General features: G+C 47.7%; 1 protein-coding gene across 1 annotated transcript; it reads right to left on the reverse strand.

The window, feature by feature from the left end:
- Positions 1-6,994: 6,994 nt before the first annotated feature.
- Positions 6,995-23,606, reverse strand: ALKBH5 (alkB homolog 5, RNA demethylase). The gene is made up of 4 exons (XM_079953938.1): positions 22,458-23,606; positions 16,570-16,650; positions 12,000-12,155; positions 6,995-11,090 (listed from the first exon to the last, which is right to left on the reverse strand). The coding sequence occupies exons 1-4, from the start codon at positions 23,192-23,194 to the stop codon at positions 10,907-10,909; spliced, it is 1,158 nt and encodes a 385-aa protein (XP_079810064.1). The 5' UTR covers positions 23,195-23,606; the 3' UTR covers positions 6,995-10,906.
- Between the last annotated feature and the right edge of the window lie 293 nt (positions 23,607-23,899).

The following is a 23,899-nucleotide window of genomic DNA, read 5'->3' on the forward strand; positions in this document are numbered from 1 at the left end:
AAAAAAAACCTCAAAGCAGTTTACACCCTACATGAAAAACATAAGACCAAATCCAGCATTTCTGAAGAAAGTACACATTCAAAGCAACACAATGAACAGGAAACCTAAACATTTTAAAAGATGTCACAATAAAACAGTACAAATGTGCAGAATGCACATTCAGTGCAGCAAATCTAACTTTTTTTCCCTCTAAAAAGAAAACATAAAAGCAGTCAAAGATAAAACGCACATTTAAAATGGCATAATTAGCAAGAGAACAAAATATTATCAAAAGGTATGGTAATATCTGCTGCTGTCGCTGCCACTTATGCCAACGGTGGTTCATGGCGAGTGGCGGCCGTGGAAGCTCAGGCTCAATGACCTGAATCGGCACTGATCCAGACTTGGTTTGCCCTGCAGTTTCCCCCAGGGAAATCTGAACTTTGGCACTCAATCAGAGCACAATTGGCAATGTCTCTGGGTTGACATTTGCCCTGATTTAAAGCTAAAGAGCAGGTTTTCCCTAGGAAAGGAGCAGGGCAAGGGGGAAAACAGCTTGGACCCCAGCCTAGAAAGTGTGGTTCAAGTGGGAAACCGCTCAGACCCGTACTTTCTAGGCAAGGGACAAGCGGAAGTGTGGATGAGCTTTCAGAGACAGCCAAGATGGTCTCTAGCCTCTTCAGAAGCCTCAGCTTTTGTGGTTGGAGTCAATCAGCTCCCATCACTTTCCATTCCAGGTGGAAAAGGGCCTACAAGATAGGGAGCAGGTCAGGGCTGGATTTAGGTTTGATGAGGCCCTAAGCTACTGAAGGCAGTGGGGCCCTTTCTATGTCCAGCTGTCCTTTGTCAACAACAAATTGTCACTGTTGAATATATGCTATATGGTAATTTATGAACCTAGTAGGTGTCTGGGACGCGGGTGGCACTGTGGGTTAAACCACAGAGTCTAGGGCTTGCTGATCAGAAGGCTGGCGGTTCGAATCCCCGCGACGGGGTGAACTCCCATTGCTTGGTCCCAGCTCCTGCCAACCTAGCAGTTCGAAAGCACCTCAAAGTGCAAGTAGATAAATAGGTACCACTCTGGTGGGAAGGTAAACGGCGTTTCCATGCACTGCTCTGGTTTGCCAGAAGCGGCTTAGTCATGCTGGCCACATGACCCGGAAGCTGTACGCCGGCTCCCTCGGCCAATAAAGCAAGATGAGCGCCGCAACCCCAGAGTCGGCCACGACTGGACCTAACAGTCAGGGGTCCCTTTAATAGGTATCTAAAGCCATTTGCACATAAAAAAATGTACATCATAGGATAAGGTTACCAGATGTCCCCGTTTCCCAGGGACAGTCCTCAGATTTATAAATCAGCCCCCTGACAAAATCCTATCATTCCTACTAAAGTTGAAAAGCGTCCCTGGATTCATTGAAAAAAATCTAGTAACCTTATCATAGGAGCCTACACAACACAAAACACTGTTGCTGTATGTAGGTTTTATCTTGTTTTTTATCTCATCTTTTGGAAATGTACATTTTTTTTCCTTTAATTTTTTTGGGGGCCCCCAAGAGAGTGGGGCCCTAAGCTATAGCTTGTTTAGTTTATACGTAAATCTGGCACTGGAGCAGGTCTTCCAATAATTGTCTCTTCCCACAGAACAGGTATTGGCAACCTCTATGTGCTTTAAATCCCCCAAGGCTCTGTTCCATATGATGAGAAGGGCCAGCGGCCCTCATTAATTTGCTGTCCATTGCCATAATCAAAGACGCTTGACCTTTGGCCCGGCCCCCCAGCCCGATTTCCCACAGCATCCATCAATCCTTCAGCTCCTCACAGCCCCATTGACCACTCGTTGGGTAAGCAGATGGGCAGGTTAAAAATGCAGCTTAACACTTTTTCAAATGACTGCTAATGACATCTGAGAGCCTGGAAGTTCACTGGTGAGTTATTGACAACGAATATTAAAGGAAGATTCGGAGAGGAAAAGCAGAGCGGTCACCTTGGGTGCCAAAGGCAAGATATAGGTAATTTTAAAAATAAATTGCTTGTCATTTTTATTTCTAGTTTGCAAAGTTAAGCCTATTAGCATCTTTGCTTTTTCTCCATAATTAACTGCACTTGTCGCAGCGGACATCCAGTGGAAATTCTTCTCAATTCTCTTGAGTTTATTCACTAGGCATTGCTCACGCTTGGAAGACGTAAGGCCTAGGACCTCCTTTTTTAAAGTGAGATTCTTTGTTGTTTAGTTGTGTCCGACTCTTCATGACCCCATGGACCAGAGCATGTCAGGCACTCCTGTCTTCCACTGCCTCCCATAGTTTGGTCAAACTCATGTTGGTGGCTTCGAGAACACTGTCCAACCATCTTGTCCTCTGTTGTCCCCTTCTCCTTGGGCCCTCCATCTTTCCCAACATCAGGGTCTTTCCCAGGGAGTCTTCTCTTCTCATGAGGTGGCCAAAGTATTGGAGCCTCAGCTTCAGGATCTGTCCTTCCAGTGAGCACTCAGGGCTGATTTCCCTCAGAATGGATAGGTTTGATCTTCTTGCAGTCCATGGGACTCTCAAGAGTCTCCTCCAGCACCATAATTCAAAAGCATCAATTCTTTGGCGATCAGCCTTCTTGATGGTCCAGCTTTCACTTCCATACATCACTACTAGGAAAACCATCGCTTTAACTATACGGACCTTTGTCGGCAAGGTGGTGGCTTTGCTTTTTAAGATGCTGTCTAGGTTTGTCATTGCTTTTCTCCCAAGAAGCAGGCGTCTTTTAATTTCATGGCTGCTGTCATGCAGCGATCATGGAGCCCAAGAAAGTAAAATCTCTCACTGCCTCCATTTCTTCCCCTTTTATTTGCCAGGAGGTGATGGGACCAGTGGCCCTGATCTTCCTTTTTTTGATGTTGAGCTTCAGACCATATTTTGTGCTCTCCTCTTTCACCCGCATGAAAAGGTTCTTAGGACACCTAATTGAGACAAAGGGCCTTCCCAGCCCTACTCTGGAAATAGTGGGATTGAACCAGGTTTGTACTGAATATAAATCTGATTGCCCTACACCGTTGAGCTATGCCGGGGTCTCAGGCAGAGGTATTTCCTATCCCAACCTTTGACGCTTTTGCGTGAAACCTCCCAGTGGGATACACTTCTCTCCCCCCATCAGCCTCCTGTTATCTTCCTTGCAGCTTGAAATTTGAACATCTCTTTCACTTTCCTTCCAGCCAACTTTCCTACTGTAGCTCCCGGACTTCATTAACTTTGCAACCTACACCATCTTGTGGATTCCTAGGGTATTGCAACAGACCTTAAGAGTCTGATTTAGAATCGTAAGAGTTGGAAGTAGTGTAGCCGTATTTCAAAAAGTAAAAACCAGGACACCACAAAAGTTGTTGAGCTTTTTTGGGGGAGGGGGGGGGGAAAGTACACAAAATTGTTGATCCATGACAAAGTGAAATTCGCCCCCCTGGACATCAATTGGAAGGGACTCAACCCTGATTTCCTGCAGCACCTATCAATGCATAGAACAAGATCTTTTTTATTCCTTGCAACTCAGAACACCACACAGGGGTAAAGCTGCCTAAAAACTACTGGTAACTAGGGTTGCAAGATCTCGAGGTCTGACATGCAATCTTCATATTTGCCTGGCCCCCTCCAAGTGACATGGTGGGGGGTTTGAATCTCCTGGTGGGGGGGGGAAGAGTACCTTTTATTATAACAATAAGACAATTATTTGTGCAGTTTGCAAGCTTCAGCCCAAATTGTAGCTTGGGGGGGGGGGGGGAGTCTGCTCTCCTCCATTCCACTCTCCCAATTAACCCCCATCACCAGGGCCTGCCCCTAAGTCTCAAGTTTAGGGCCTGAAAACTCAGGACCTAGGATATGCCCCTGGCAAGCCTACTGGCAACTCACTTCAATAGATCTCATGCTCTCACTACTCTCTAAGCGTAAAGGTAAAGGTAAAGGTACCCCTGCCCGTAGGGGCCAGTCTTGACAGACTCTGGGGTTGTGCGCCCATCTCACTTAAGAGGCCAGGGGCCAGCGCTGTCCGGAGACACTTCCGGGTCACGTGGCCAGCGTGACATCGCTGCTCTGGCGAGCCAGAGCCGCACACGGAAACGCCGTTTACCTTCCCGCTGGTAAGCGGTCCCTATTTATCTACTTGCACCCGGAGGTGCTTTCGAACTGCTAGGTTGGCAGGCGTTGGGACCGAGCAGCGGGAGCGCACCCCGCCGCAGGGATTCGAACCGCCGACCTTTCAATCGGCAAGCCCTAGGCGCTGAGGCTTTAACCCACAGCGCCACCTGCGTCCAGCCCTCCAAAAGAACCATGTGTCAAAAATTGCCTGCCCTGACAAAACTGTACCCGATGGATGAAAGGATATATGATCTCTGACATGACTGAGAATCGCACAGCCAGGGACAGGGAACTTTAAAGCGTTAAGATCGGAATGTGGAAAATATGAAAACAAGAAGGCAGAAATGAAAATATTGGAGATATGCCTCAGAGGTCCAGAGTATGGGAAGCCCCCAAAATTAATAATTTGGATTGTAATTTGGCTTTTTTATTTTATTATTTTTAATGGCATTATGATTTGATGGATTTGTTAATTGGATGTTCTTATTGGAAAACTACATATATATATATATAGCCTGACCTGGCTTAAAGTGAGAGATAGTATGACAACCATTATTAATACAGCACCATCAAGGCGGAGGGTGTTTTGCAAAGATGACAGATTCCGGCATGAAGGGGCTTTCGGTCTAACATACAAAGTAAACAGTAAAGGGAAGGAGACAAGAGGGAGGATAACAGCATGCATTTATTTCAGTTGCACATTCGTAGCCTTTGTTGCAGGCAATGGAGGGTCAGGAACAGCCGCTAGCTGGAGCAGAAAATCTCATGTCACCTTAAAGACGAACAAAATTTTATTATGGTATACTTTTTGCGGACTAGGGTCCAGGCCACCACAGATGCATGACGGGTTACATGCAGCTGGAGATTTTCTATTTATTTTTATGAATACACACATAGGGTGGTGGGAGAGGGGGCATGAGGAGTGTAGAGGCGTAAACAGTGGGGAGAGGGAAATGAAATGCAGAAAGTAGAAATAGTGACAAATAGTATCTGAAGAAGTGTGCATGCACACGAAAGCTCATACCAATAACAAACTTAGTTGGTCTCTAAGGTGCTACTGGAAGGAATTGTTTTATTTTATATTTTGTTTCGACTATGGCAGACCAACCTACCTATAACTAGTGACAATTTAATTAGAGATAAAATGTGCGCTACACAGTGGGCGCCTTAAACAACAGTCGTGAAAGGTAATAAAAGCAAATCAACTTGGCAATGCGTAGCTAATTAACATCTGTAACAGGAAAAGAAACCGCTGTCCTTATTGAGACACAAATGAGTAGAGCTGATGAATTCTGCTAGCCCCAGGCTGCTAACAGGCAATTAAAAACACCGGAGCAGCTCAGCTGGATGGGATGAGAGACTCAGTGGTGGCCCCTGGCAATCTTATCCTCCAGGAATTCGTCTATAACTGCCCAGGTTATTGGTAGTTGCTACATTTCTGTTGTTTAGCTATGAACTGTGCAAAGTACCCTCCTGTATACCTGTCATGAATCTTCCCAGGTTCCTACCTTCATTGAAGGCACAGGGCCTTCTCAGTAGTGGCACCTGCCCTGTGGAACACCCTCGCATCAGATGTCAAAGAAATGAACAACCACCTGATTTTCATAGGACCTTTGAAAGCAGCCCTGTATATGGAAGTTTTTAATGTTTGAGGTTTTACTGTGCTTGTGTTTAATTTGTTGGAAGCTGCCAAGAATGGCTGAGGCAACCCAGTCAGACAGGTGGCATAATAAATATTTACTTCGCTCCCTGCTAAACCGGAAATCCCCCCAATATTCTAACCTTTCCTCTTAGGAGAATTGCTCGTTTCGGTTGACCTTTCCCAACTCAACGGTAGAACATGCCATAGAAAAGGAGAGCCCATTCCCTGCGTTGGCCATGGTCTGGAAATAAGCCTCTGGCACAAAAGCAAGGCCAGTATCGTGTACCAAGGCAGTGTTGCACAGTGGTTACAGCTGCGAGCTAGTAAGAATCTGGCTCACATCCCGCCTCGGATATGAACTCGCCAGGAGGTGCGTGTGCATAAGGACATAAGGGCAGCCTGTTCCAATCAGGCCAATGGCCCACCTAGTCCAGCATCCTGTTCTCACAGTGGCCAACTAGTGAGAAACCCTGAGCACAAGAGCACAGACCACAGAGAACATAAGCAAGCCATGAAAGCTGCACACCAGTGGGTTTGCGGATAAAAGAGCAACGGCCGCTCTTAACATCCTTAACATCCTAGGGCTGTGATGTGTTAAGCTCAACCTGCCACAACCCACCAAAGGCACCAGAAGCCCCTCAGAAAGTGGCCCAGCTGCTCTTATTGACTTTGGGCACTTCCAAGTCTGTTTGCAATTTTTAGGTGGGATTAAATCACGTATGGGCCAATCCTGGCTGCAGCTGATGGGGCGCTCTTGTGCAGCATGGCCATTTCCCTGAAAGATTGGATTTCTTGCAGCAAGGAAAGTGGGAGATGGGCCATGCTCTAATACAGGCTTCCTCAACCTCGGCCCTCCAGATGTTTTTGGCCTACAACGCCCATGATCCCTAGCTAGCAGGACCAGTGGTCAAGGATGATGAGATTTGTAGTCTCAAAACATCTGGAGGGCTGAGGTTTGAGGAAGCCTGCTCTAATACATCATCATCCTGCAAGCAAATCAGAATGAATGCTCATTAAGTAGCCAATGTTGCATCTAATTTCACCTTTAAGCACACAGTTATTCTCACGGCACTGAACTAAACACTTCAAACCCACCAGCGATGTGGGGATAAAACTGTTCTTACCTTGTGGGCGTCTGTTAAGGATTATTGAAAATATATGAAGAACTTCTTGACACTTGAAACAGCAGCAGCATTATGCAAGCACCGTTACGGTTTTTAAAAAGCAAAAATATATATGGAAACACCTTAACTCAGTCAAGTGATGCTTTCGGCTTTTATTTAGTTAAATGCAGCATTCTATACAAGAAAAAAAAAAAAGAAATTTCAAACCCTGACAGGGAACTATAGCTCTTCCTAAATCAACCCGAATTAAAAGATTTCTCCCCAAATACACTGTACTGTACGGAAAATAATCTCTCCCTTCCCCTCCCTCCCCCATTGACAGCGTGCCACGCAGTACGGCGATTTTGTGTATTTCAAACTTCAGAACTGTACAATTGGTTTTACAAATCACACTTTTTTCCTATGAAAAATTACAGAAAAAAATATTGCCACTTATTTTATTTGTAACAAAAAATTAGATTTTTTTTCCATTTTAAAAAAACACAAAAAAGTCAGCCAGAACTTTTTAATTTTTTTTTCCTTTTTCTTTTTTAAGTGTGTGCTTGGGAAGAGAGGGGGGTGGAGGTGCAAGGAGGAGAGAAACCCAGGAACGCTCTGGAGCAAGTTTTGCCTTCAGGCTCCAGCACATCCGTACTTGGTGCTTTTTTAAAACAAACAAACAAACAAAAAAAAAAAACCCCAGCTAATCACTGGAAACAGATCCCAAACCACACAAACCTCAAAATTTCAAAAGCAGCCTGAACCTGGGTGAGGGGCTGTGGCTGGATCCTGTTACCAGTGATTGGCTGCGATCAAACCTCACACTAACAGCATTAGAAACAAGGAACCAAGCCATCCGTCAACACTTTTCAATCTGAGAAACGGGGTAGCTTTTTTCGTTTTTTGTTTAATCCCATCAGACTGTGCCTTAGAACTGGGTCAATCGCCACAGCAGATGGTGCCTGAGAAAAGCAAACTGTAGGGTAGTGGGAGAAAGTACATGCCAGCCCCTGGCTTTTACCCTCCTTCGCGACATTCCAGGAAAATCTAACTTTTCAGGAGGCAGCTGGCAAGTGCCCTGGCCTCAGTGGTTTTTCTGGACAGGGGAATCCAAAACTTTTAAAACAGGTGCAAGAACCAGAAAGTGCCAACAGAACTATTGTGACGTCATTTTTCCCTATATGCCTTTCTGCCAGGGTTACCAGGTGCTTGGCACCAAAGGTGGGACGCGGGGAAGAAGAGAAAAGAAGATTCACCCATTTGGATCCTTGCTCACCGTATGGTTGGTTCAGTGCCGATGCAGCAGGGGAGCAGAGAAGCAAAGGCCTTCTTTATGGGAGAAAAATCGGACCTGGAATGCTCACCCATGAGTCAACTTCATCTCGGTTATGGCAAATCACAAAGCAGAAATTGAAACCTGTTTTCTAACACTTAAGAGGAGGGGGTTAAACGAAACTAGTTGTGTGGGGTGTCGACAAAAAACTCTGCAGTAAAATAAAACCCAAATTCTGGCGGGAAATACACTAAACTGACAGGGATGCCGAGTTCGAAGGCTGCAAATCTTCTAAAGCCCTTCAGTCCTTAAGATTAGTCAAAGCACCAACATCCATTTTCTTGGATGGCGTGCTGGCAAAATAAAAAAAAAGCATTGATGTTTCTTGTACTGCCAGTCACAAAAACAGCCTAGCATTGCAGACCAGAGTATTTTGGGAACTTTTGGCAATCTGGCGTCCCACCTGCATCCTGCTTCCTCCTCTCCTGTGGCGAAGGAGCAAGGAACAGCCAAGCTCAACACATTTGCCCCACCAAACTAGCAAGCAGGAGCAGCCCACATGCCCAAAGGAACTTTGAAGGAAAACTGGTGTTATGATGAAGCCATAACTCTTTGAAAGCAAAAAGGTTCCACTCTGGTGGCAAGTCAGGAGGGAAGACAAATTATTAAAAATAATAATTATATTACGTGTTGTAGCAATATGGTGAGTTGGCCCATCCCAGTGGAGCAAGCTCTAGAGGAGGTGAGCATCAGCCCCTGTTGAATAAAGCACAAGAGGCAATCTGGGGATTTGGGGTCAAAACCTCCTCGCCCGTCAAAGGCATAAGGTAATTTGATGGTTATGAGGTATATAGATCATAGCAAAAAGGCACGTGCGACCTGGTTGGCGGGGGGAGAGAAAGAGAATTCCTCAGGTATGAGAGTTGAGAAGAACAAATGAAGTTCAGGATGCTTAAGGGCGGACGTTTTGAACCACAGATTTTTGGTTCAGAAAGCTGGGCTTCTCGTGTGTGGTTTAAAAAAATAAGGGTGATTTTTAGGCGATTTGAACCCAGGTTCTGACCTGGTTCCTGAACGCTGAAAACTCTTCCAGGCAGGCTCGGACAAAACAGGAAGCAGAGAGAGAGAGAGAGAGAGAGGTTACAGCCATTGGGGAGAAGACCTAACATTTAAAAGCTGAATTCTTTGGGGGCAACAGGATGTGCTTTTATGGGCGTGGCTCAAGCAGGAAAGAAGCATGAAGCACGTTAAGAGGCCAGCTGACAGCTCCAAACACGAGGTCTTGACATGCCTTTAGCAAGATGCTTTTGGTGCAAGACTAGGAGCTAGGGGAGCCCATCGCCTGAAGTCACTGAAAAAGCAGAAAAGGATGCCAATTCACCCACTATTCTCGCCTTCTGCATGGGGCAGCCTAAACATCCTGCTTCACTGATCCCAAGACCTACGTCACTGGGAGTCTGCCCATGTTGAGAACCAAGGGAGGAGGGCTGCCCCACACAGATGCAGCTCCCGCCCAGTCTGGATTCCTGGCGGTGAGCGTTTGCCCGGGGCCATCTACCTTTAAGAATGGACAACCACCACAGAAGCATCGTTTTCAAGTGTCAAGAGAGACGGAAAGTCTGGTTTTCCAGGAGAGTACGGAGAAAGAAAGCCTCAATCGAAACGAAGCGGGTAAATGTTTTCAAAATAACTATGTTTATACAGAAAATGCTAGGTATAGGCCCTATGCTGTTAGTGTGAGGGATTCGGCAGAATCTGAGGTTTCCAGCCAAGCAGCTCCTCCCCCTCCAAGAGTTGCCCCCCTCCCGCCCCTCAATGAGCCCTCAAGCAGCAGCCCCAATGTGGAACCACTGTGCATCCTTCACAGAAAGAGAAAACACGACTGAATCCTTTTTTTTTTCATTAGCAGCGCAGAAAACACAGGTGCTTGCTAGCCCAAGCAAGTAGGGGTTTTGGGGAAGGGGGGGGGGGAATTATATGGCATTTCAAAGGGGAGGGGGCAATAAACCCTGACACTAAAGTGCAACACGTCCTAAACGCTTTGTCATCCGGTGTCACCAAAAAAACAAAAAACAAAAACAAAATAAGAAGAGGAGGTGTTCGCAAAGCTTTAGATTTCCAGTTGCTGGAGGGAGGTGGCTTTTGAAATGACAGCAAGGAAAATAAATTCACATGGCCGTCGGCTTCAGAAATCAGGAGCCCTTTGGTGTGGAGCGGAGCAGGGCGGCGATACAGAGAGCATTTCACCACGCGGCTGGTAGTGTGAGGATTGGGGTGGGGAAGGAGAAACGCTGTATTTGTAACGTTTCCAAGAAGCAGCAGCGCCAAGAGCATAAACGAATATTCTCAACTCCTTCGGCAAACTCAACGCACCACTTTTTTTTTTTTTGGCATCTTCAAAATCCACTCCAGCCCAAACGCCTCAAAGAACAACATAAGCTTTCTCCCCGCCCCTTTAAAGACAAGCTGCTCCTCCACGCTTTCGAGGGGCGCGGCCGACTGCCCGGGGGGGGGGAGCAGAGGGGAAGAGGGCAGGTGGCTGCAGATACAACCCGGTCAGCACTGCTGCCTCTCTTTAAGGAAAAAGGAAAAAAGCCAGATCCGTTCCAGATCCATTCTTCAGCGTAAAAGGGGTGGGGGGCGAGGAGAATACAACCTTGAAGCTAGATGAGAAATAGCCAAGGGGGGGTGGGAGGGAGGAGGGGTGGGGGAAGATACGATTTCACAGCCTGAAGGCCAGTCTCATCAGCTCAAATATCTCTGTTGGAAGGGGTGGGGGGTGAAAGAACAGAATCCCTCAGTGCCGCCTCATCTTCACTTTCCGAGCTGGACTGCCGTCCTCCTCTTCCTCGTCAAAGTCCTCCGTGTACTCGTAAGACTTCCGCCAATAGTTCTCAGAGCTGAAATGGCTCCGCCTCCTGTGCTTGGGCAAGAGGACCGAGCGCCTGTTCTCCTCTTTATCCATTTCTAGAATCCGAGGTCTGAGGAGAGGAAAGAAAGACAGACAGACAGACCAATGAGAGGATTCGGGGCAGTGTTAGAAATTAGTCAGGCTCATTTTGCGACTGGCGCCGGTCCAACTGCGACCTCGTGGAGCTCTCTGGATGTCCGGCTAATGCCTGGGGAAAGCAAAACCTCACTTAGAGAAGGATCTAAAAGATTTTCCTTGAAGCTTCGAGTTGTTTTATTCCGAATTGTTTTACAGTGGTACCTCGGGTTACATACGCTTCAGGTTACAGACTCTGCTAACCCAGAAATAGTACCTCGGGTTAAGAACTTTGCTTCAGGATGAGAACAGAAATCGTGCTCCGATGGCGCGGCAGCAGCGGGAGGCCCCATTAGCTAAAGTGGTGCTTCAGGTTAAGAACAGTTTCAGGTTAAGAACGGGCTTCCGGAATGAATTAAGTACTTAACCAGAGGTCCACAGTATTTGATGTTTTAGTGTGCTGTATGAAATGAAACTGACAACAACACTGGGGGGAAACGGTGCCTAGACATTCCCTTGTGGTGACCGTAGCATTGGTCTAAGGTGCCACTGAGAATTAGATTATATACAGTGGTAATAAGTTTGCCTCTTTTGTGCCAATACCTGCTTCTCCACTCACAGATTCCAAACCAAAGCCTCGTTTTGCAACCAGAAGCAGCCACTGCTTCTGCACAATTCCATTAATTGTGGCACTTGGACTTGAGTGGAAAGACTGACACCCACGGGGCTATGAAGTGGACTTTCCCAACTGTGGGTTACAGTCGCATGCAAAAACCAGCAGAAGCCAAGCAAGAGGTCACTCCTTCCTCACTCCACAGAACCACACAACTCAGCAGCTCTCCTGCCTCTCTCTGTGATGCGCAGCTGCCATCCTCCTGCCCTGTCCCGTTGCAGATTCACTTACCGATGAGCAGCGTCTGGGTCTGCTTTGCGATGGGACCTCTTTGGCTTCAGGATGGGGTCCCTGTTGCTTCCTGACAGGCGGTCAGAGGCGTATCCTGGCACCAGCACAGAACTACTCAGGGATCTTGTTTCCAGCCGGGGAGCGTCTAGCCTGGTCCTGGAATGGTTAAGACACAAAAGTGGTGCTCATCTAATTCTACCGGATGCATCGGAACAGGAGACACTATTTGTGTTAAGAGACACTGTGCCAACTTTCAACATTTGCCCCAGGGGCGCTGGCGAGAGGCAGCGGCCACATGCCACACATGTGATCTGATGAGCAAAAGTCAGGCCTCCCTATCTGTTGCTAGGGGAAACTTCAAAGTGCCTCTCCCCTCCCCGAAATCCGTATTTTATATGTATCTTGACTGGGTACCAACCAGAGCCCCTGCCTAGTATGATAGTTAACATTTACAGAAATGCTGACCTAAATTGAATCAGTTCACTCTACTTGGATTTTCCCAGCTTTCTTCCAAAAGAAACCCCAGATGCCCCAGGAATGGCAGACTTCCACAGCCGACATGACAGAAAAAAGCAGCATGTATGCTTTCAGCTCGAACTTTGCATGCATGTGCAGAAGCCGTTTGTTTATTGATTTGCAGAAGCTGCCTTCTAGGATAGAATTATGGATTTCCCCAGCTACACCTGCCCACAGGACCCCTCCTCTGCCACCACGAGTTTGACTGGGACCTGAGACACGCACTCAGAGGGCAACGCTGGGGCTACAAATGGGACTAGAGCTTTCTGCATGGCTCACCCTGCTTCTTCTGCCCATTTGTCTTAGAAGCCACATGCTGAACTGAATTGGCAGGTGCCAAATGGATACATGCGATAGTGGAGTTGGAAGGGGACAGGTGCTCCAAGGATCGCAGAAAGGAAGCCATGTCCTTTATCCGTAGCAGGGCAGGGATGAGGAACCTGTGGCCCTCCAGATGTTGTTGAACTACAGTTCCCAGCATCCCTGACCGCTGGCCTCTCTCGCTGCATGATTCCAAGCAGAGCGTTTGGCACTGGAGCAGAAACCAGCATTTGTGAAGCAATCTTTCCATAAGAAGAAAAAAGCATCGAAGCTTGTAGGATTAGCACACCAGTCAAGAGGCCTGTCAAATATTCCAGGAAGTCTCATTGCCAGAGGATGCTTGCCTGCTGTCAACGTAGCATAACTACTTTTTCAAAACAGACGTTTTGCGTTTTAATATTTCGCTGCTGCTCTGCTTCCTTCTGGCTTGCATTTCATGATTATTATTTTTAAACGGAGATATTGCAATTCCATGATAAAAGCCAAAAGGGGTGGACCATCCAGAGACTTGTTGATGTTTATAGCAACCTTACCAAACACTCTCAAAACTAAAGATGTCTTAGAAGTTACTTGTCCAAACTGTTAAGTAATTTGCATAAGTAACAAGTCTGATGAAGATTATCTTTTTAACTGCCCAAATAAAACCAACACTTCTGACACACTTGCCCAGTTCTCGATCAGTCAGTTGATCTACTTCAGCTGGACCAAACCCTGTTATCTGAATGTCTACAAGCAGCATTTAATGCAGGCTCAGAAACCAGAGGTGGAGCTCTGCTTACCTCCTGCCCCTCAACACGTTGCCAGGTCCCATTTCTCATCAGGCAAACACATTCCCTAAAGTTCTAAGTAGCTCAAGAGGTTGTCCCAAACTAACAGGACAGGGGTAAAATAATCTTGCAACCTGCTCCTGAAACTAGCTGGGAGCTGAGCTGCAGCCTCGTGTTTTTCCATCTGCTCTTAAGCTGAAAGCCAATTTCTTTCTTGGTCGCTCCACCAACTCCGCCTCAGAGATCGCCAGGCTGTTCTGCAGCCACCCTCCGCAGCAGCCCAGAGCATGCAGGAAGAATCCATAAATATTGCTATGCTTCCACTGCCTTGAAGTTTTTATGACCACGCCGGTTACCAGACTGTTCAGGAAAATTCCACTCGAAGTGAATCGGAGCTAGATCGTTTCCTCATTACGCACTTCTGTTCTCAAGCAAGTACTGAGTTAGCAGAGGTGTAAGTGTGAGACATGAAAAAGAACCTTTCCCAGAGTCTTATGAACACTGCTGGAGGATTGTTTGACCCTAGCCGCCATGTTTTGCAAGGATTGGACCCTGAGCTCCCTGTCCGATGCACATTACTGGAGACACTGCTCACTACCAGGGCCACTAGCAGACTAGCAACCTGACACTCTCCCATTTCCCTGCCAAGGATTCCACAAATCATGGATACAATTCCAACTCTCTCGAGTGGAGATGCAAACCCAGCCTGCAAGGCAGCATTGGGGTTAATCTACTCCTGTGAGAGGGCGACCAAGACAAGAAAGGGTCTGGAAACCAAGCCTTTATGAGGAATGGTTGTTGGAATTGGGTATGTTTAGCCTGGTAAAGGGGACGCAGGTGGCGCTGTGGGTTAAAGCCTCAGCGCCTAGGGCTTGCCGATCGAAAGGTCGGCAGTTCGAATCCCTGCGGCGGGGTGCGCTCCCGCTGCTCGGTCCCAGCGCCTGCCAACCTAGCAGTTCGAAAGCACCTCCGGGTGCAAGTAGATAAATAGGGACCGCTTACCAGCGGGAAGGTAAACGGCGTTTCCGTGTGCGGCTCTGGCTCTGGCTCTGGCTCTGGCCAGAGCAGCGATGTCACGCTGGCCACGTGACCCGGAAGTGTCTCCGGACAGTGCTGGCCCCCGGCCTCTTAAGTGAGATGGGCGCACAACCCCAGAGTCTGTCAAGACTGGCCCGTACGGGCAGGGGTACCTTTACCTTTACCTTTAGCCTGGTAAAGAGGAAACTGAGAGGAGTAAAATAAAATGGTAAAAGGTAATGGACCCCTGAGAGTTAAGTCCAGTCGCAGATAACTCTAGGGTTGCGGTGCTCATCTCGCTTTACAGGCCGAGGGAGCGGGCATTGGTTTTCCCAGGTCATGTGGCCAGCATGACTAAGCCGCTTCTGGCGCAATGGAACACTGAAACCAGAGCAGCGCACGGAAACGCTGTTTACCTTCCCACCAGAGCAGTACCTATTTATCTTCTTGCACTTTTTGGCGTGCTTTCAAACTGCTAGGTTGGCAGGAGCTGGGACTGAGCAACAGAAGCTCAACCCATTGTGGGGATTCAAACCACCGACCTTCTGATCGGCAAGCCCAAGAGGCTCAGTGGTTTAGACCACAGAGCCACCCGTGTCCCATTGAGTAGTAAGATAGCCATCATCAATTATCTAAAGGGCTGTCACATGGAAGATAGAGCAAGCTTGTCTTCTCCTGCTACGGAGGCTAGGATCCAAACCAATGGCTTCAAGATACAATAAAGGAGATTCTGACTATACATCAGGAAGATCTTTCTGACCTAAGATCTGTTTGACAGCGGAACAGACTCCTACAAGAGGTGGTGGACTCTCCTTCCTTTTTAAAGCAGGTGCTGGATGGCCATCTGTCATGTAGGATCAAGTTGAGATTCCTGCATTGCAGGGGTTTGCCTAGATGACCCTCGGGGTTCCTTTCCAACTCTACAATTCTATGATTCTATAAGGGAAAGCAGCACGCACTGCAACTGGGCCCTCCAGATGTTACTGGATCACAACTCCCATCAATCCCTGACCGCAGGCCATGCTGGCTGGAGCTAATGGAACTGGAGTTCAACAACACCTGGAAGACTGCAGGTTGCCCACCATTACTCCATAACAGTGTTTCCCAAACTTGGGTCTCCAGCTGCTTTTAGACTACAACTCCCAACATCCCTAGCTAGCAGGACCAGTGGGGTCAGGGATGATGGGAACTGTAGTCCAAAAACACCTGGAGATCTAAATTTGGGGATCCTGCTCTGTGGTGCAGAATGCACCATGAGAAGCTCCAAATTTGTATTGTGCAGCGATTACCTTCAGCTTTAAGCCAATTGTGTGAGCCCACCAAACGTCAGGGAGGTTCAAGCTCTCTCACACCAAAACCACATCGAGCACACAACCGCTCAGGCCTCTTGAGCCTGCTGTTCTGAGTTGTATTTGCAAAGCCAAGCCTCTGCTTCCTACCGGTGTATGTGTGTGAGCCAATGGAAAAGGCAGGAAGCGCTGCTACTTTAAGGAAGATTTAGTGGGGCTAGTCCATTCTTTCCACTTTTCCTGGCTGCATGCCTTCAAAACAGACCACAATGTGTTTTACCAGTTAAGTGCTAGGAAGGGGCAGGATGTTTTGAGAATGCTAAGAAAACACTTCCTCGGCCTCCCAGCAGAGTTACGGTTTCCCAGGATTTACTGGGTCATCGAGAGGTGCCCCAGGTTCCTCCCTGCATCTTCTTAAGGAGGCCCGGCTTAACATTTTAAAAACAAACAAACAATGGGCCTCACAAATGGGAGCAAGGAAGCAGCTATGTCTCACAAAGTTCGAAAGTGATTTTGCTTAGCCAGGACAGAATCATCTGCGTTAGCTGCTACCAGTTTTAGCTGCTCAAAGTATTGGCAGCAGCAAGAATGTGAAAGGATGTTTTCCCCTTTAGAAACATATACAAATTACATTCTCTTCAAAGATGCTTCACCACTTACTTCCTAAGGATGATGACTGCTCTCCTCTCCTTGATATCCTGTGGTCGAATGCAGTGTGTAATTTCATCAGCTGCGTAACCACTGTGGAAGAGAAAGATCCAAGAGGGATTTCAAACCAAGCCAACTTAAGTTTTAAAAGGCTGTATCTGCTCCTGCTTCTCTTCAGCCCCAGTTCAGCCATACTGGTGATCAAACAGCTCCGTCTACAACTTCAGCCAACACTTATAGCCCTTCATAACATCTCTGTCCACCATTTAAGTTTATTTCACTTATATTCCACCTTTTTTCCTAAGGAGCTCAGGGTAGCAATGCTCTCCCCCTCCACATCTTATCCAAACAACAACCCTGTGAGGTATGTTAAGGCAGGGACTGGCCGAAGCTCACCCAACGAGTTTTGGGAGTGGGGATTTGAACCCTGGTCTCCCAGGTCCTATGCGGGCACTCTAACCATTATGCCACACTGGCCCACCATCAATGCAGCAGACAAGGCCATTTTCTCAGGTTCATGTGGGAAGCTGCCTTATACAGAGACAGACCATTGGCCCAGGTAGCTCAGTATTGCTAACTAGCGGTGGCACTCCCGGATTTCAGACAGAGAACATTTCCAGTCCTATCTCGAGATATCGAAGTTTGATTGCATATTACCTGGGACCACCATCCTGCCCTGCGAACCTCTAGAGCAGGGGTCACCAACTCCCAACAGCTGTAGCTAGTGTGGCCAACAGCAGGGAATGATGAGAGTCAGAGCTCAACAACATCAGGAAGGCCACAGCTTCCCCACCCCTGCTCTTGAGAAAGCCATATAAAAATATTTGCCACGCAGACCATTGCTTGCATGGTTCCACCACCTACTCCAAACCCTCGCTGCCACCCATAACCACAGATCAAATGCAGGAGCGTGGGCCAGCTTTGCTGGAGTCTTCAAATTCCCAATGTAAGAATCTTCCCACTTTCCCTCCCCAAGAGTTTACCTTGTTCTTTTTCGGGCTGCAGAGACCAGTGGCTCAGGTAAGCATCTACCTGAACAGGTAGAATGCTCGTGCAGGAAGGTGGGGGATGTGGGGGAAAGGAGAACACAGGACAAAGTCTAGCTTGCTTGGGCGGCAATGTGAGCAAACTCAATAACTATATTCTGACAACTGTGCCCAAGATCTTCTAGGGAAAGGGGGTGGGGGGAGAGAGAAACATTTTTGTTCTATTTGAGATCCTTGACATGATCTGCATTACAGCATAGCTGCAAAGACCATGAAGGCTCAGCCAAGATTTCAATACACAGCACTACCCTGATTCCACACCCATGACTTCTGGGTAATTCTGAAAATCTTAATGGCACTCAAAGTACTATTTCTCCTATTCAGAGGGACTGCTCGCAGTCAGGAAATACTGAAGCAATGCCTTCTATTCCCTGGCTACCATTATCATAAGCCACGAACAGAAGCCACGTGTTTGTGAAGATCCCAGTATCAGTAGCCTTGATACACATGAGAGTCCTGGGCAACAGCATTCTGCAAACTGAGTGCCACCATGAAAAATGCCCTGCCTGCATCTGCCTTGCCTTGGAAAATGAGACACACTCAGAGATGGGCCTCAAATGACGATCTCAGGGTCTAGGTAGGCTTGTCTTCTCCACTAAGCTAAGCCCAGTTTATTTAGTGTGGCTTCAGGAGTATCCTAAAACTAGTAGACTAGTTTCTTAACATCCTCACAGAACTACCATTCCCAGAGTTCACTGAGAAAGCCTTGACTATTAAAACCAGTTTAAGTTTGTAGGGTTAATACACTTCGAACCTTGCCTGCATAACCCAACCCCCGCAAACTGATCATTTCAATAACTTTGCTATGAAGTTTCCTAGCAGCACGGCAACAATATGTGCACTGGCTTTCATGAATGGATTTGCACAGACGTCTGAGTTCCAAAGAGTCACTGTACGAAAGCGACCAAATTCAGATATGACAGAAAATAGACTTAGGTTGTTCTATTTCAGTAGGACACACCTTCATTGCAGCTACAGATTTCAAAAAATTATGTCAGGTACGGTGGGCTTCCCCAGTTAGCCACCAGCCCATGCCTGAAAGCAATCGTTGCCAAAATGGGGGGTGGGATTTTGCTTGTTCAGTGTTACAAAAACTACGTACAGCATCATACCTAACTAGCTGCACACTATTTCACAGGAGCAGAAATTCCCAATAGAGCCACAAAACCCTGATCATTTACACTAGAAGCAGGTAAGTCCTCTGGGAGGAGACACTGTCTCTGTGAAAGGGCATCTCATCAACTTGCTTTAAGGCCTCTCAAGAGAGTTCAAAGTGACTCCCCCCTCTCAACCAAGTTGTAGAGAACAGGAAGCACAATGGACTGTGCTTCCCATTCCCTGCATTTCTTCGTAACATTTGAAGCAGCGCTTACAGATTCTCTCCTCCCATGCAAAAAGCATATAAATATCAGCTAGGGCGGTACAGCAGTCATGTGCTGAACTATCAGGAGGCAAGAATTAGGAAGCTGCATTCTTAAGACACTCAAGAACAAGGATGGTGAGCAAAGCCTAAGTGTCTGCCCACATAACTCCTGTAAACAGAAAGCAAACTGTTGCATCAACCTCTCCGCTACCAGCAAAAGCCACTGACCAAGCGATATTAAGACTCGTGTTGCCATAACAAGCATGCTGCTTCTATTTGGCTGGGTTCTCCCTGCCAGCCCTCTCGACAGCAGCCGTATTTAGAACTACTCCCTCCCTTCTTGACCAGGTTCTTATACCCAGCTGGCCCACGTGACTGGAACACTGGCCTAGTCCATTCTGGCAGTGCCAAGCAGATCTAGGAGTGCTGGGCGCTGCGCTGGCAGTGCTGACTTTCTGCTCAGGCCAACCTCCCTTGGAAAGGTGCCCTTTTATAGTTAATGCACAAAAGCTTAGTAGCTGCTGCTCTCAAACTGCATTTAAAGTGTGCTAGTTGCTTAATGCTGCCTTCTTTTCCTGGAAACCAGGCAAGCTGGAACAGGACAGTGAAGGTGCTGCACGGTGACCCACCCGTAGGCCTACTGAAATTCTAGAAGATTTCTGCTACTAGAAAAGACTTGTGGAAATGCTGTTTCTGTCCCTGAGGAACTGGCTCAGACACTGTAGGCTGCAGTAGACCCATGCTGCTCTATGCAGAGGGGACTTCACCCATCCATCCGTGAAAAGCTCATATGGTCAAATAATCTGGAATTCCTTTCCACTCTTTCCCTCCAACTTGGCAACTCTGAAGCACAGGTGAAGTTCTTTCAGCCATTCCTTTCTTAATGAATTAGGTTCACATTTGACATAGTTGCCGCAAAACAAAACTAACAGGGCAGCTGGTTCTCTATCAGAATCAAGAGCAGAAAGCTTCGGACAAAAGGAAAAGCCACTGTCCCCTTGAAGCAAAGAATTCATGAATACAAAGCAAGGCTTCTGAAAAGCCGCTTGCCTGCTCACCTGGGACAAGTCTTAGGGTACCAATTTCCCCTTCTGGGGTGCGTCCCTGCAACATTACCACAGATGAGCAAGGTAAGAAGAGATAGTCATCTTTTTGAAGGGATGCCACTGTCTTCAGCTATCTAAAACAGCCAGGGAGGCAGGTGCATGGCAAGAGTCCTGTTAGTCTTGCTAGTCACACATGGCAACTCCACAGCAGAAGCGGGTGGCTTCAGCAGGTTAGCAACCAGTGTAAGCTGCTGGCTGCCTCCATTATTATCATAAATTATATCTCCCTTAAAAATGGGTAGGGCCAACAATTCTTACTGCATACACCATGGTGGGAGCCATCCAGATTTTGCAACAGACCTTTCGTTAGACTGACAAAATAATTTGCCGTGTTTAGCACCTCCTTGCTATCCAACTGCATCAGGCAGAGTTTCATTTCAACTGCAGAGTGTACAGCTGCTCAGCCCCTTCCTGGAAGTTCCTGCCACATGTAATTCTGCGTGAGCCTTGGTTAATGTGCGCACTTTTAGAGATAATGCTTAGTCCTTACACTGCTTTATTATTGATGCACCTGGACTATTGTGCAAGGCCGTGTTTATGTGAAGGAGAGATTTTCCTTCCTGGCTCATGCGGAGATCGCTTTACAAATGCAAGCAGGGGATCACGTTACCCCCTCAAGCAGCCTTTCAGACTGGCAGAAGTGTTCACTCTTCAGACCAAAAAATGTTGGTTGCCCTCCCTTTGCCATGGCAACGCGGAACCATTAGGGATGTTTGACTCATCCTGGCGGAGAGCTGGCTTTGGCTTACACAGCTATAAATACAGTTTGTCACAGGCTTATCCTGACCCAACATTTCGCGCCCATTCACACTCTGCTCCTGGAGAAGTTGCTCTTCCACAGGCACTAACGCTGTCTAGTGTTACCTGTAAGTATTTACACTGTAAACACAGTTTCAGAGAAAAAAGCAGAGCCAGGAATTGAAGAGGAGAGCGCTACAGAAAACACCAGCGCTGCATATTGCAAAGTAACTGTCTTGGCTCTACAGCCAACAGAAAACGGGCTTGGAGAAACCCATGGAAACACCTGTAGAAAAATGGGTACGCTAATACTTTTGCTGGTTTTGCATGCAGGGCTTAACTCACTCCTAGGAGGGCTGCTACTGCTTGTATTGGGTTTTTACTTTCAGAATGATACTACTACGGAGAATCAACTGCAGCCAGAGAGCTCTCAAACCAGTTTGCATGGGAGATACAATTACTCTGCTCCACTAACAGGTTTTTCTCAAGCTGTGAGGGGGGCAGAGGCGCCCCCAGTGAGTCAAAGAAAATCCCCAGACAAGGTGCAAGCTATCCAACTCTGGCTTGAGAGTGCCCTAGCTGGAGTGGAAGGCAGAGTGAAAAAAGCACTCCTTCCAATCAGACTTGCTGCTTCTTTTGTGTTGACTCCTGTTGTCAGGAGTCTGAAGCGAAGCCTTCTATCTTTTCCAGCACACAGCCATTACCCTTCTCTGGAGTTCCGTCTCTCTGGGAGAGGGAGACTCTTCATAAGGAAAGTCACCTGCCCTGCTTTAGTTCACAATAATTAGCAGGGGTGAGGAACCTGTGGCCCTTCAAATATGGCTGGACACCAACTCCCATTAACTACAAGATGGCATGGCCTGGTCACGGTTGATGGGACTTGTAGTCCAGCCAAACCTGGAGGGCCAGGGATTCCCCCCAACCCCTGGTTAATGTTTGCAGAGAAGCAGTTTCTCAGACCATGGAGGCTCGTTTTCGCACAGCTTCAGAACCCCTGAAACTGGGTGGCATTTATCACAAGCTATTACAGCTGATGTGGTCTCCAGCTAAGCTCCTCTTAGCTCTTATGAACCTTGCCTCAATAGTTCCTTGGGAAGCATTCTTGCATCAAGTTTGTATGCTGAGGATCCCCTGCACATTGCAGGTTGCATTCTGCACTGTTTGTGCTGGCTGTGCTGTTTGCTCTTGCTGATCACAAGCTGAGGATATGTCTTAGAACCCCAAAGTCCTTGCATCTGCATATAGCAGAGAAGATTAATAATGTGCAACAAACTCAGATGCTTGTCCTATCATTACAGATCTTATCAGTGAGGAGTCCTGGATGAGATTTCAAACCATCTTAGGGCTGACTATAAGACAGGTTTGAAAACCGCTGCTACAGTCAGTGGGATACACTTATGTTGCTTTGTAAGGTCACCTGCAGACCCAACACACAAATCACCTCCTCTTTTAGGTTCTGTTCCAGAAATCGTAAGGCAGGAATAATGGCAACTGTAAAAGACAAGCAAGGATCACAAAACATTTAGCACTTGGAACATGCTATACAAAATCAACACATAATACACAAATGTGTCTGGATGCACAGCTATCAATTCAGGAACTGAAACCAGCCAACGACTCGGAAAGGCTTCCTGCAAGTTTCCTTACCTGAGCACAGTGACACTCCCTCTTCTCACAGGCAGGAAGAAGACCGGCTCGGAGACCCTGATGGGCTTGAACTGGAACTTGCAGCCAAAGCAGAGTGCCGAGTCACTGAAGAACGACACCGAGACAATAGGCCTCTCAAATATGTGGATGGGATCCACGTGGGAGACTATGCAGCCCCCAGGCTGGTAGTCATTGATCACCGCGCTGTTCACAAAGCCCTCAGGGATGACCCGTTGCTCCACCAGCTTGCGGATGACGAGGTCATGGACCCACTCGGGAATGGAATCCACTTCCCCACGCGGGTACAGCCGTTCCTGACCGGGACCTCGCCTCTGCAGCTGAGACCCGTACGTATAACCCTCCCCAAAGAAGTACTTGTTCCGGAGAGGGGCCCTATCCACCGTGTGCTCTTTATAAAGGCCCTTCTCAGCCCTGGAGACCACGTCGTCAATGCGAGCTTCGATCTTGGAGCATTCCTCGGGGGTGAAGAGGCGGAGCTGCCGGATGCCGCTTTTGACTTTCTGGGCCTCTTCCTCCTCCTCCCGCTGGTGCTCCTCGCAGTCGCTGGGCTCCGACTCGGAATCCTCGTGGTACTTCCGCTTGCGCTCTGCAGCTCCACCTGTGCCTCCATAGGGAGACTCGGCAGGGTCTCGAGTGCCGCCCCCCTTGTAATTGTCCCGGTAAGGCATCATGGATTTGAGCTTCTCTCGCAGGTCTGTGTAGCCACTCCCAGCCATGGTGAGTTCCCCAGTCGCCTTCGCCACCTCTGCTGAACTCCCTGGTGAATGGTTTGTAGGGCTGGTGAGTGCGAAAGCGCTGTCCCCGTTCAAGGCATTGTCTATCCTAGTGGAATAATCTCCCAGAGGAAAAAACAAGAAATCCTACAGCTGAGCTTCCACAGGTGGAGAGCAAACCAAACCAGGTGCCCTTCCTGACGTGTAAGGCACTCCACCCTTCTGAGACACCCCGCCCCAAGTCCCTGCAGCAGGGGCAAGGGGAAACAAATCCTTGCGAGAATGAGAAGAAAGTTACAGATTCAGTTTCATTCCAGTACTGATACCGAACGGACAGATGAATGCAAGGTCTCCTCGTCCAGTGGTACCAATCTTGTTTGGCAGGTGAGTGCCGGGACAATTAAGCACACTCCATCTGTGGGAGGAGAAAATGCTGTAAGCACAGAGCAAGGAGGAAAAGTGCAGATAAAAGAAACAAGCAAGATACATTATCTGAGCCCACCGCACCAATAGCTGGGAAGCCCCTTTCCCAGGCATGCAAACCACCTGAGTCAACCTCCCTACGCTGTATCCTAGGAAACACTCCAGGCCAAGCCTGACCTGGATAAGAGTAGAAAAAGTGGCTGCAATTAAAGGGAGGGAGAAGCACAGGGTCAAGCAACAGACCAGAAGTTCACTCAGCTGCATTATCTGTTCCCTCTATACATA

This window comes from Podarcis cretensis (assembly GCF_951804945.1).
Source record: "Podarcis cretensis genome assembly, chromosome: 14".
NCBI classification, from domain to species: domain Eukaryota; kingdom Metazoa; phylum Chordata; class Lepidosauria; order Squamata; family Lacertidae; genus Podarcis; species Podarcis cretensis.

Bases quoted from the DNA above. Each gene is read 5' to 3' on its own strand.
- ALKBH5 (XM_079953938.1), bottom strand. From the start codon at position 23,194: ATGGCTGGGAGTGGCTACACAGACCTGCGAGAGAAGCTCAAATCCATG. The intron at 12,156-16,569 runs GTAAGTGGTGAA...TAACCATTCCAG, and splicing joins GCAGTCATCATCCTTAGGAA to GACCAGGCTAGACGCTCCCC. The intron at 11,091-11,999 runs GTAAGTGAATCT...TCCTCTCCTCAG, and splicing joins GACCCAGACGCTGCTCATCG to ACCTCGGATTCTAGAAATGG.